At 48.8% G+C, this 13,606-nt stretch overlaps 1 protein-coding gene across 2 annotated transcripts in view; it reads left to right on the top strand.

Annotated features, from left to right (window-relative positions):
• CRTC3 (CREB regulated transcription coactivator 3) overlaps positions 1–13,606 on the top strand; it is a 62,603-nt gene that overhangs the window by 24,107 nt on the left and 24,890 nt on the right. For both annotated transcript variants that reach the window (XM_090263699.1, XM_090263698.1), the window contains exon 3: positions 8,988–9,107. In XM_090263699.1, coding sequence (XP_090119825.1) covers positions 8,988–9,107 — 120 coding nt within the window. The remainder of the gene's footprint in view (positions 1–8,987; positions 9,108–13,606) is intronic.

Raw genomic sequence — 13,606 nt, 5'->3', positions numbered from 1 at the left:
ACAACCCCCCCCCAGTGCCCCCAGGCGTTTCTATGGATAGACCGGCTAGCACGGAGGAGGTTCCTCCTTGCTAGGTCCTGAGGACACATCTCCAGGCCACAGGAATTCCTCAGGTCCACTGTGATCCTTGGCCACCGGCCTCCTCTCTGGGGGCCCTGCCCTGGTTGACTGAAATGTCCTTATGCGGCGCATGGCTATATGAAGAAAACTGCTTTTTGTGTATTAGTTTTCTATTGCTGTGTAACAAATTACCACAAGCTTACTGGCCTAAAAGAACTCACATTTTACTATCTGACAGTTTGTGATCAAAAATCTGTTTTCTGCTTACCTGGTTTCTCTGCTTCAGGGCCTCACCAGGCTGTGCCGTCCATAAATTGGCTGAGGCTGGGTCTCAGCAGAGGCGGGCATGGGCCTTCAGGGTGCACCGGGGTGACAGAGTTCGTGTTCTTTTGGTTGCAGGACTGAGGCATCAGATCCTTGCCAGAGCCTCCCCTCCGCTTCCACGGCCGCTGTCCTTCCTCGCCACGCGGGCTTCTCCAGCATGGCCGCTAATTTCCTGGCAGCTCTTTCTTCCAGGCCAGTGAAGGGGAGTCTCTCCATCTCACAAATGCCAAAATTAAATTTCTCTATTGCCACAGCCTATCGGTTAAAAAAATTCACAGGTCCTTGCCCACAGCCAGCAGCTGGGAATTGCACATGGCGTGAACACCAGGAGGTGTTCGAGTCCCTGTACCGCAACCTGCCATATCTATACTCTTCTCTTCATTTAGTGCATTTTATTTGACAGTTTGCCGCTGTAATTTTTATGAGGCAGTTGTGTGGGTCTGTTCATGGCTTCTCTTACAATTTGTGGTGTGTTTAGAATGGCCTTCATCACTTCAAGATTTCTCAAATATTTCACCCATATTTTAAAACCCATACTTTATTCTAATACTGTGATTACTCTGGGATTAATTTTGATGTGAAACTTGGAAACAGAGATCCACAGTTTTCCCTCTGTGACCAATTTTTTTTTAAAGTTCTCAAATAATTAATTTTTACGTTTTTTTCTGTTTTTGTTTGTTTTGTATTGATGTAGCTATTTGTCCATTTCCACATCAGTGTAATTGCTCTAGTTATATCATATATTCTTTGCCTTCAATTTTAGTTGTTTTTTTAATAGATATCTATGTGTATCATTTATGTGGTTCAAGATTAAAGATAATTAAAAGAGCGTGCCGTGGAAAATAGTCCCTTTCATCTTTGTCCTAGTCACCCAGTTTGCTTCCCACGAGCAGCCAGTGTCGTCATCTGCTTATTCTTTCAGGGATATTTTATGTAGATGCCAACAGATATGAACATATAATTCACTTTACCCCATCCTTTTACCCAGAAGGCAGCCAGCGGTGCACGTTTCTGTGCCTTGTTTTTCTTACCTAGTATATTGTGATCTTCCCATTATCAGCTCACAAAGAGCATGTTTATTCTTGCTTTGGTTCTCAGTGCACAGTGCACTATTATACGGATTTATCATAATTTAGTCAACTAGTTCCTGACTGAAGTGCATTTATTTACATACACCTAAAAATATGCAGACTGTGTTGCAGTAAACAACCTTACACAGAATTTTATACACATGCAGGTAGAGCTGCAAGAAAAATTTAGAGGTGGAATTGCTGGATCACTGAGTAGATGCATTTGTAGTTTTGATGGCGTCAGTCTACTTCTGCAGAAGTTGCACCAACTCACCTCCCAGCCTGCCATGTACGAGGGTTTGCCCACATCCTCCCAGCTCAGTGTTTATCAGACTGATCGTTGTCAGTCTTACGGATGAAAAATGATGTTTCTGTGTCGTTTCAGATTGCATTACTCTTGTTCTGGGTGAGGGGCATTTCCCCTGTGTTTATGAATCATTTCTGTTGTCTTTACTGTGAACAATTTGTTCATCTCTTTTGCCCTTAATTCTTTTGGGTAGTTGATCTTTTTCTTATTGATTTTTTCAGGAGCTCTTCATATATCAGGAAGAGTAGACATTTCTCTGTGATACAAGTTGTAAATATTTTCTCAGTTTCCCATTTGTCTTTGACTTTCTTTATGATGAGTTTTTTTCCAGGCAGCTATTGAATTTTTTTAATGTATTGTTATAGTGTCTTTTTTTGTCGTGCTAAAAACTCTCCTCTTTAGTGCTTGACATACTTTGTGCCCTCATTTTTAGATTTAACAATCTTTGATCCATCAGGAGTTTATGCTGATGTGAAATGTGTAGTGTGAATCTGACTCCTCTCTTCTCAGCTTGCCACCAGCTGTCTCAGTGCTGGTTACTGAGTGATCATCTCTTTCCCACTAATTTAACTTGTTGCTTCTGTCATATACGAAATCCCCACAATATGTTAGGTTATCATCTTTGACACTTCCTGTTCGTTTTATTCATTTGTGTCTGTTCGTACAAGAGAACCACTGTTTTAACTTTATATTACATCCTGGTAGGGTTAATTCATTCTCCTATTCCTTTTTAGTGATTTTTCCAGGCTATTCTTGCATGTTTGTTTTTCCAGATGAACTTCAAAATCAGCTTGTTAAGGTCTTTTTTTAAAAAAAATTCTGTCATGAGTGGGTTTTCTGCAGCTGAGTGACGTGATCAGATTTGTGTTTTAGGAAGAGCAGCCCGCAGTGTGCAGGCTGGGCTGGGGGGACAAGGTCAGAGACAGAAAGACCGGTTGCAAGCTTGTTGCAGTGACCTCGGCGGGGTGGAATGGTGGAGAACTGAGGACAGGAGGGGCTGCGACAGGTGGTTCTGAGGGTCAGAGTGACCAGCCTTGGTGAAGCCTGGGGTGGAGAGGGGTGGGGGAGGAAGCGCTCAAGGATGAAGAGTTGGGTGGTATTATTCCCAGAGATTACAACACATGACATGGGGCAGGTTCGGGAGGGAGGTGACAGGCGTACTTCTCAGCTTATTGAGTTTGAAATGCCTGCACGCCGCCCCTAGAAGCTGGTGCGTGCACACGCCTGCGGCTTCGGAGAGAGATCGGGGCGGAGGCAGAGTGGATGACAGGCCCTGAAGACCCGGCCTTTCAGGTGTGGGCATGAAGTTCACGCATTCGCGGGAAAGGCAGGAAAGAAACGCCCAGAGAGATGGGGTGGAAAACCAGGAGAGCGTGGGGTTGCAGAAGCCGCGAGGAGACGGTTTTCAAGAGAGAATTGTCAGTGAGTTCAGATGCTTCTGAGAGGCAAAGTGACTGAAGAGCTGAAGAAGTCCAGTTCGATTTAGCACCAAAGGAAAGGCCACGGTCGTCGTGCATAGGAATTGTGCTGGAGTAGAGGGTCAGGGTGCTGAGTGGCAAGTGGGAGCTGCGGGAGGGGTGGGGGCAGCTCCTCCATCAGGGACTGGGCCGCGAAGAGGAGAGGAGGCGCAGGGGCTGGGAGGAGAAGGGTGACATGTCAGGGTGTGTCAGACCCCTCCCCTGTGGGACAGGCTTGGTGTGCTTACATGGAGACCAGCAGCCCTGGGAAGTGGGCAGCCCCGGACCTCGGGGCAAGAAAGAGGACTAGGGCCTGCCCTGGTAGGTCCTGACCCTCCAGTCACAGCTTGACTGAGTGGGCCTTTCGGGGTTCTGCACCCACTTTCGCCGCGGGAGTACGGGGTGAGGGTCCTGCACACCCACGAGCAGTCCCCCTACAGCGCACCTCAGTCCTGACACTTGCAGCAGGAGCTGAGCAGCAGACTCCACAGATTAAGGGCTCAGTCCTACACACAGTTCAGATGCCGGCCGCGAGTGCTCGTCCCCAGGTCATTCATGACTTCGGTCCAACCTGGCTGCAAATTAGGTGTTCCCATGACCCTTCCCCTTGGATTCAGTTAATTTGCTAGATCAGCTCACAGAACTCAGGGGAACACTTACACGTGTGACAAAAAGATACAGGTGAACATGCAGATGAAAATATGTGTGGCAGGGCAAGGTACGTGGGAAGGGACAAGGAGCTCCATGCCCTCCCCCAGAGCTCCACTCTCCCCAAGTGTCCGTGTGTTGAACCCCATCCTTTTGGGGTCTTACGGAGGCTTCATTACATGGGCATCACGGGTTAAATCACAGCCCCTCAGAAGGAGGGGCCTGCTCGGGATAGCAGCTTGGTCTGCAGGCCGGCGCGGGCGCTGCAGATGAAGAGAAAAGGCTTCCTCTTTCTGAGCCCGGCCGGTTCTGTGTGGCTGACAAAGCAGCGTTAACCAGCTTCACCCGGAGTCTCCAGACAAGCAGCCAGACCCTTCGCGTTCCCACTCAAACTAAAAGGAGAACCTGGTCCCACGGACCTATTCTTCCACTTTTGGTAGCCTGCTTCCTCGCGGAGAAGGAAGATCTTACAAAGGTGAATTTTTAGAAACCTCTCATCTGGGCAGACTCCCCCGAGGACCGTCACAGATCGGCCTAAGGGGAAAAGCAGAAGCAGGGCTGTGTGACAGGGGCGTGGCCGGCCTGGGAAAGCCGAGGCTCCCATCTCTGGCGGCTCCGTGGGGGCCGGACGGGACAGGACACCGTGTGCCTCTTCGTGAGCCACCGCCAGATGCAAAAGTACCCGAGGCCCTTGTAAATCAAAAACAGGATGTGCATTTTTTTACTCAATATGCTTTATTTAGAATTGCCATGTGCTGTTATACCTAACTAAATATTTCAGATTATTGTACTCCCTCCCAAAACATTTTCTCTTATGATACGTCTCTAGTTCCTTTGTGAAATCAGGTATTTATTAGTCCTGTAAAGTCATATGGACAAAAGAATTTTAGTCATGATTTTTGCTGGCTATGTGTTAGCCTTTGTCTCTTTTTTCATGTCAATTGAAGTTATTAGGTTAAAGCTTAAAAAAAAGACACCCTTAATTTATTAGTGTCACAATTTTATTTTTATTTATTTTTTAAGAAAATAAATATTTTATTTGGAAATTTTAAATATACCCAAAGTAGAGAAGGATAATGAACTCCTTTATACTTATCATCAGTTTCAATAATTTTTTTGTTTTATTCAGATAACAATTGTCATAAAACATTGTATTAGTTTAAGGTTTACGAGTTAAGGTATATATGTATATACAGCTGGCCCTCGAACAATGCGAGGATACGGGCACTGACCCTCATGTAGTCAAAAACCTACATGATAACTTTTGATTCCCTAAAAGCTTCTTAACCATTGTCCCTTGGTCTCCACGATGGATAAGTTTCAAGACCTCCCTCAGAGACCAAAATCCATGGGTGCTCAAGTCCCGTATGTAAAATGACATAGATCAGTGCATACACTCGGCCCTCTGCACCCACCGACTCCCAACTGTGGATCCAAAACGGTTCCGGTATCGAAAAAAATCTGTGTGTAAGTGGCCCCGTGCGCTTCAAACGTGTGTTGTTCAAGTGTTGACTGTATTGCAAAATGGGTACCGCGGGAAGTCTAATTAATAGCCATCACCTCGCAGTGACAGATTTGGTTCTTTGTGGTGAGAACTTTCAGGAGATCCTTTGCCAGCCGCTTTCAGACACACAGGACAGCACTGTGAACTGCGGCCGCCGTTGCCGGAGCTCAGCCGCCTTAGTGCAGGGAGTCTGTGCCTTCCGGCCACCTTCACCTACTCCCACCCCTAATAGTTTTCAACATTTTGGGATTTTATTTCATTTATCCCTCCCCACCTTTTAAAAATTCGGACTTAAGATCTCTTCTAAACTCAGCGAAGGGTCTTACCAAGCTCAGTCTCAGTGGCGTGTCTGGTGTGGCCCACCCAGGTGGCAGCAGACTGGGACGGGAGGGAGAAGGGTGCCCAGGGCCAGCAAGGGGCAATTTCTTATGTCCTTTTCCTGCGGCAGGAAGAAGCGGGCGACGCGATGAAACTAGGGCTCAGGCGCTTGGGCTCCTTTCCCGCCTGCCCTGAAGTACCCACTTGGCCCGTCTGGCCTCCGCGGACACGGTCGGCCTTCCTCTGTCTGCCCGCTGCCCCTGTGTAACCTGCCCCTCGGCCAGGCACCTTCTGCCCCATCACTGCTCAGGCTCCGCTCAGAAACCCGGTTCTTCCCTCTCACAGCTCCTTTCCGTCGCTCGTCAGCGCCGTGAGAAGCAGATCAGCTGCTTCTGGAGGAAATAAATAGCCAGACCCCGTTTACCCTCAACTAGTCTCTCTAATCCTGACCTTACTAGCCAAGGTGAAAGGGGAGCCACACCCAACGGAAGGCCTTTCTCCCCACAGAGCACATCGCACCAGGCAGGAAGGGGGGGCAGGGAGAGGCGTTTCAAACGTGTCCCTCTGTGGGGGCTTGTGCAGCATTTCCTGGGAAGACAGTAATAGGCTTTTAGGGCCTGGGGTCGGCGTGAACCCCTGCCATGCCCATCCCCATCCCTGAGGGTTTGAAGTGGGAATTCTTAATTTCATTATGGAAAATTTTAGCTGTCCACCAGTTTCAGTAATTATCAGCATTTTGTCATTTAAACTTTCTGCTCATTCACTCTAATAGTAAAAATTTGTTTTGTATGCCCGTCTATGTATGTTTGCTTATTTGTTTGTAAATTACATACACATACCACTCTACTATTACATCATGTGCACAAGAAATAGAAAACTGAGTGGAAACAGAGCTTCTAATGTCTTGTCTTAACTGTATTCACTTCCTTCTCTCCCTGGGGGGCACATACACTGTTTGCAGCCCTACAACTTAGAAACACGCTAGTTTACCAAGCGTGGATTGGAACCTGCTGTCACAGACACTGCTGAGGCAGGGGGACAGGTCTCACCACTGCAGCCACTGGGTCGCTAGAACGTCATACCGGCCTCTCTTCCTCTTATAAGGACACTAGTTCTGTTGGATTAGAAGGCATCCTTATGATGTAATTTAACCTCAGATGCCTCCTGAAAGGCCCCATATCCAAATACATTGCAGGTTAGAGCTTTAACCTATGGATTTTGGAGGATACCATGGCAGCTTTCACAATACATAATTCAGTGTTCTCAGCAAGCCTGCAAGGAAGTTATCAGAATCGTCATTTCCACTTTACAGATAAGGAAGATGAAGTAACTTCTTAGTAAGTGCAGGATCCTGGACTGGAACTGTTTCTTTGATTCCAAATCACATGTTCTTTGGACTGAAGCACCGAATCCTGGCCTTATAAACACTGGGAATGAAATACGGCACACTTACTGAACTGGATTATGTAATATATGGAAAATTATTTACAAAGTGTTACATACAAAAATATATATTCTTTGTGGGTACAACCACGTAAAATTTTTGGATTAAAAACTATGACTCAAACTTGCAAAGGAATGAAAAATGAAGTACAGGATCGGGGAAAGTAGGTTTACAATTTTTGCTGTGTGAAACAATACAATAATTAATAAGAATACAAGAATAAACTTTTGTGTCCTCATAGCTGTAGTCCTGCTTTTGCCCCCATCTCGTGCTTGGTTTTCAGGGTGGCAGGGTTTTTTCTCTCTTTCTTTCTTTTCTTTCTTTCTTTCTTTCTTTCTCTTTCTTTCTTTCTTTCTTTCTTTCTTTCTTTCTTTCTTTCTTTCTTTCTTTCTTCCTTCCTTCCTTCCTTCCTTCCTTCCTTCCTTCCTTCCTTCCTTCCTTCCTTCCTTCCTTCCTTCTTTCTTTTTAAAGTTTACCTAAGAAATATACTTTTAAATAACAATTTTTACTCTAGCAAGCAAGATGAGTTAGAAGTTGGTGGGAACAGGAGAACCATGTGTGTCTGTCACTAGCTTTGGGGTGGGGGACCCAGAGACTTAGACCAGGTCCCAAACACCATAGTGTCTGACAGGCTCCTTCCCTCTGAAACCTCCTTCAGCCTCCAGCTTCCCAGGCTGGGCAACTGCTCTCACTCATTTGATGAGCAAGGCAGGAGTTCATAGATTTAGATTGTGAAAACAGATCGAAACCAACTAAATCCACCCAGACATTTTATCAGCCCACTCAGGAGAAATAGGAGGAATTTCCAAACCGAGTATGAGAAAGTCCACATATTTAACAAAGAAAAACGAGCGGTTAATTCTTAGCTAAAGGAAGCTCCCTGTAAAAACACATTCCACCGTAGGGCTTCTCTTGTAGTAAGCGAGCTGTTTTACATGTGATTGAATGGAACTAAAAACCTGTCTTCATCTATTTCACAAACATGCACGTCCGTGGGTACGCAATGCACACACGTCGCCCCGTTGTGTGGCCCGGCCCAGGGTTTGTTCTTCGACAACCAAAAGTGTCCTTTACGGTGCCATCCTCAAAAATGTTAAGAGTATACCCCACGCTCCCCTTCACAAGGTATTTTAGATTTACTGACCATGGATTGATCATGAATGTGTTTGTATTTTCATTCATGCCATTTTGGGAACAGTGAGTTTCATGTTTTTGCTTATATTTAGATCGTAGTATTTTTTCTCTTAGCTCGGGTTACAAACTCACATGTCTAGCCAGTGCAGGGGTCTGGTGTGAGCATTGGAAGCACAGGAGTGGGCCAGTGTGGCCAAGGTGTTCTGATTTTCCCCTCGAAGCCCCTAAGTCTGAATTTTTAAGCATTGCCAATTCGGTCAAAAGTGTACAAAGTCACTGTGCAGGATGAATAGGCCCCAGTCTGTAGCGATTTCATTTTATTTCTGATACCGTATCTATTTCTGGACACTGGATACTGGAGGTAGCCACTTTATTTCTGTCTTAAATTTTACATTTTACATCTTTGACATTGTAAGTGCACTTCCTAGTTGCTGGGATTTGATCTATGAATCCGTAGTCTCCCGATTCTCCACCTCTGACTGGGACAGTTTATATTAACTTATATTCTTTCAGCCTTCATCGGAACACACTGAAGACTATTTTAATTCCTCTGTAACTATATAGAAGTGGCTTCGTGTGCTACATTATTTACCTCGACCGAGGCCCGGGCATATAGCAAAACTCTGCAGTCAGCTTTCACTTGGTTTTTTGTCGGTTGCTGTTCTCAAGAGCAGGTGGCACGTCCGTGGTCTCAGGCCGCTCTCCTCCCTTCTCTTTGCAGCCGAACTTTCACCAGGCGGACAGCGTGCGGGGGACCCGCCATCACGGGCTGGTGGAGAGGCCCTCGAGGACCCGCTTCCACCCCCTCCACCGACGGCCTGGAGACAAGCCAGCACGACAGATATCCTTTCTCGTCGGAGCAGAGGGTACATGCTGAAATGTTTGGAAGGTTTTAGGATTTATTGTCTCTGCAGTTCCTCTTTGGCTTCAAAACCCTCATTTTATCTGATGAATGGAGGCAATAAAAATAAGTTAGTTGGGAACCGGATCCTCCCCGCAGCCATTGGAAAGGCCACTGTAGGTGTTTACACAAACATGGATCGAGTTCAGTTTAATGAAGTAATGGAGATAAACAGAGTGGAATTCGCCCCAGTGCAAGACTTTCTCAGCATTTTCTTGAAAAATCAGTAAAGTCCGAGTTAAAGCTGATTTTGAATGGCTTTGGGAGATTTAGTTATCTAGTGAAAACAGATCAACAGATATATGATTTATTTTTGTTCCTGTTGACCTGCTGACCTGCTGTTAGAACTTACAGAATAGACTTCATATGATTTTCTATTTATGGAGTTTTAAACTCAGTGAATGACTAGCAAAATATAAAGCTGGTGTTTAGGAAAATTCTTACACAGTGATGCACACTCCTCGGCTGTCAGTGGGCATCAGGGAGCGGGATGGTGAAGTCACCTGACAATGTCATTGGACCTGCGTTCTTCGGGGCTGGAGCGGGGGTCCTGCATCGTGCTGAGGGCTCTGGGGCATGGATTTGGGGGCGAGGATGTAGAACGAGCATGCTGGGGAGCGGGTGGAGGGCGGCGCAGAGGCGGGTGAGTCTCACTGCAGAGCTGGATTCCTGGCAGCGATGGTAGGATTGGCTTCGGGAGCCTAAACACCAGGAAGTGGGGGGAAGGGCACCCGTGTTTACGGAGCGCCTCCCATGCCAGGCACTGTGCGGGGCAGTTTATATGTCATTTAGTCCTCAGCACTTACCGAGTGGTTTTATTTTTTTAACCCCATTTTCTAGTGAGGAAACTGAGTGCCGAAGTTTGTTGCCCAAGATTCCACCACTGAGGTTGGGGCGGCACAGACTCAGCGCAGGTCAGGCCGACCGCCGGGCCCGGCCCCTCCCTCGCTGTCCCACACGCGGCCGCTCAGTCGGCCCAGGACCGCAGGCAAGCAAGGCCCACGGGAGTGCGCGCACAGGGAGGCTGCTGCTTTTCTTGCCTTCAGGCTCCCTGCAGGCTTTCGTCTACGTGAGGCAAAGGATGTCCCCGGGGACATTATTTCTCCCCTCTCTTCTGCCCCCAGGGTCATGGCACGTTGGGTTCCCTGACGCGGCTGTTGGTAGGGCAAGGAAGACGAGACTTCCTTTCTGTGCCCTGTGGTAACTTCCACGCGGGACACAGAAGGGAGAAGAGGGCCAAGGCAGAGCCTCCGCTATTTCACACGTGTGAGTGTGGGTGGGGGTGTGCCTCACACCATTGTCCACATCGCCTGGGATTCTCAAGCAAAAACTTGGGAGTGTTTCTTTGCTTGATTAAGCAGTATATCTTTTTCAGTTTCTCAATTTCCCCTTTCTGTGGAGGCATTCTCTCTAAATATTGTGTGTGTGTGTGCGTGCGCACACGTGTGTAGTTATCTCAGATCCTTTTTGCAGCAAGTGTAGTCTAAACATATACACGTGATCACAGCTGTTAGACCCAAAGGGACGAGTTGGAAGAGGAAAGGATTGAAGAAAAGTCACAGGGAAGAATGTTCATTCCCTTAACGATGAGGTGGCTGCTGGTGTCGGGCCCTGTGGCAGGCACCGCCTATGCCATGGCAGACGTAAGGGGGCCCCTGCCCCTGGGCTGCTTGTAGTTGAGCGAGGAGCAGCAGGAGAGGAAGTGGTCTCGGCTTGGAGGCAGCCAGGGGCCGTGCAGGCTGACAGGGGCCTGGAGAAGGCATCCTGGAGGGGAACCTGAGGCTTGAGGGGTAAGTGAGAGGGTAATGCGTTTATTTATTTATCCAACAGATATTTAGAGAGCTGCTTCTCTGTACAAGGCATTGTCCTAAGCCCCGGGGACCCAGTGGTGAATAAGACACTCACGGCCCGCCTTCTTGAGTTTACAGTCCTGTGGGAGAGGACAAACAGCAAACAGGTTAAAAAAAATGATAGAATAATTTCAGATGGTTGTAAGTGACAGAGAGAGGAAGGTCGCTGGGAAGGGAAGAACTCGTGAGTCCTGGAAGGGGAGGCTGCGCTGTGTGTTCAGGGGACTTGGTCTCTTTTCAGGCCATGTGTCTCAGGCTGTGACCCGCCCCTGCATGCGGCTCAGCTTGTGGGAGCATCAGCGAAGCAGATGGACCCCTCAGGGGAGGAGCAGCAGGGACCCCCTTAACGTACAGAAGAGTGAAAGTTGTTCAGCAGCCAGTGCAGGTGACGAGATGTCTCTAGTTCCCTTCTTAAGCCCTGAACTGGGTCCTGGGTTTTAGCGTAGGTTTTTAGTGTAGGCCCTCCTGGTAATGAGCAGCGAGTGTCTTTTGAAGAATCAAGGGACTGTGAGGTCCAGTAAAATATAAAAGTGGAATGATCTTATGTTGAAGGTATTAATACACCCAGGAGGACGCAGAGGAAGGGGACTACGGTTCCAGCCTTCCTTCAGTAGCCTGCGTTTGCTGGAGTTTGCCTTTTACGCTTGTCTAGTGCCTCCTTAATGAGGTCTTATCATTTGAAAGTTTTAACACTGGTCTGAATCTTTGTTAGAACAAAAAGAAAAATTGTAATCAGATTTCTCTCGCTACAGCTATTCTTGGGGTGTTATTTTAGAAGGGGCACACTGGCCTAGACGACAGTTCAGTCCTGTGATACGGCGGCCTCAGATGAAACGAACCTTGTGTCACACATATTCCGGCTTCCTCCCAGAGCGAGCAGCCCCGGCAGGCAGAGCTCTGGCGCGGGGAGATCCCTGCTGTGGGGGCAGCCGTTGCCGCAGCAGAGGCGGGCACGCGAGCTCTGGTGTTGGAGTGGGCAGGCAGCGTGGGCACGGACCAGGCGCTGCCCGGCAGGCTTGCCTGCGGCCACACGCAGGGCAGGGGGGAGGCGGGGCACGGGCCTCAGACTCCGCGTGGGAGCTCTTCTGCCTTTCTGCAGCAGCCGGCGTTACCCCAAGTGCCTTCTTGTTGAGTTTCTACACTGTTAGCATCAATTTACAGCAAATGCGATAGTATCACAGACCTGTGGGTAATACATTGAAAAAGAAGGGGAAACACTGGTGAATCATAGAAAACGCCTTCTTCTAAAAGAGGTGTGTTTTTTAGAAAGAGTAAAACAAACGTTTAGGCCGTTTCTGATTTCCATCCCCAGGAAGGTTTGAGAGCGCACCGCATCTAGGACACTAGTGTGCGCGGCCCAGACCGGGGCCTTGAGACCTGCCGGCGAGGAGCGGTGCTCCTCTCTGGACAAGGCCCTGCTCTGACTCCTCCTGTGTGGGGGCGAAGCCTGCAGGACGTGCGCTGATGCGTGCTGCCCCTGAGAAATGCCCGCCTGTCACGTTCAGGACACACTGCGCTCTCCTGGGAGCCTCTCAGTCACTGTCCGGGCTCTAGAAGCGCTGCAGTTAAGAAACTTCTTATCTTCAACCCGGGGTTTCCAAAGTTGGTCTGATCACAAAACCCAGTGTTTACCTCACACCCATTAGAGATTTGCATCTCAGAGGACAAGGAAGTGCTGGTTTCTAGAGTCTAAGGGAAAAAAGTTCAGATTCAAATTTGCACATGCCACCTCTCTGTCGCCTGTGCACTAGGGGGACAGGAAGGTGTCGTGGTGTGCGCAGACTCGGAAGGAGGCCACCCCTGCCCCTCCCTTAGCACTGGCCTTGCCCGTGTGTGTGTCTGCAGGACAGAGCGGGAGGTAAAAGCACAAGAGGAAGCAGAGTGAGGGTGAAGACGTGGTTGAGAAGTTAGGGAGGACCCCAGTTGTGACCAGTTGTATATATTAAATCTGACCCTGGCGCTCATCTTGGCGGGTTCAGTGAAGCAGACTCCAAGTTCGCTTATCCCACCAGCTGCGTGAAAGGTCACAGGGCTGCCCCACCAGCTCTGTCCCTGGTAGGTCAGAGTTCCAGAGGGTCGGGGAAGTGGGGGCAGCCCCCGCGTCCTGCCCCGGGTGCGCTCATCGCGTGGGAACAGGAAGCCAAAAGAACGCTGCTGCGCTCACCAGCTGTGGGGCAGGCAGCACACAGAAGACAGTGTGGAACTTGTCTGGAGCTTCTGTGACTCAGTGTCCCCACCCACGGGTGAATGGGCCCACAGACGTCTTATCAACAGAAGAGCTGCTTCCCCTTCACTGGGGAGGAGTAAGGACTTTCCCTCTGGCTCCCTGAGTAGGGAAGGAGTGGGAGCCCCCTGTCAGTGGACTGAGGCAGGACCACGAAAGGGATTTTCCTCCACAGGCCTGCAGGGCCTTGGGGTGACTCTGACGAGCAGGTGGGCCGCGCCCCGGTACACACGACGGGCTGTGGGACTGGACCGTCAGAGAGGCTGCGGCGCCGACGGGGCGTGGACTCTGAAGCAGCTGATGCCGGGTCATTACATCACTGTGACAGCACCGCATCTGATTTGTATCCCCACCACTGGGACCCG

Source organism: Furipterus horrens, unplaced genomic scaffold (genome assembly GCF_987537825.1).
Source record: "Furipterus horrens unplaced genomic scaffold, mFurHor1.1.pri manual_scaffold_16, whole genome shotgun sequence".
Classification (NCBI taxonomy): domain Eukaryota; kingdom Metazoa; phylum Chordata; class Mammalia; order Chiroptera; family Furipteridae; genus Furipterus; species Furipterus horrens.
The sequence above is the reverse complement of the archived record's forward strand: the minus strand, read 5'-3'. Positions and strand labels throughout refer to the sequence as shown.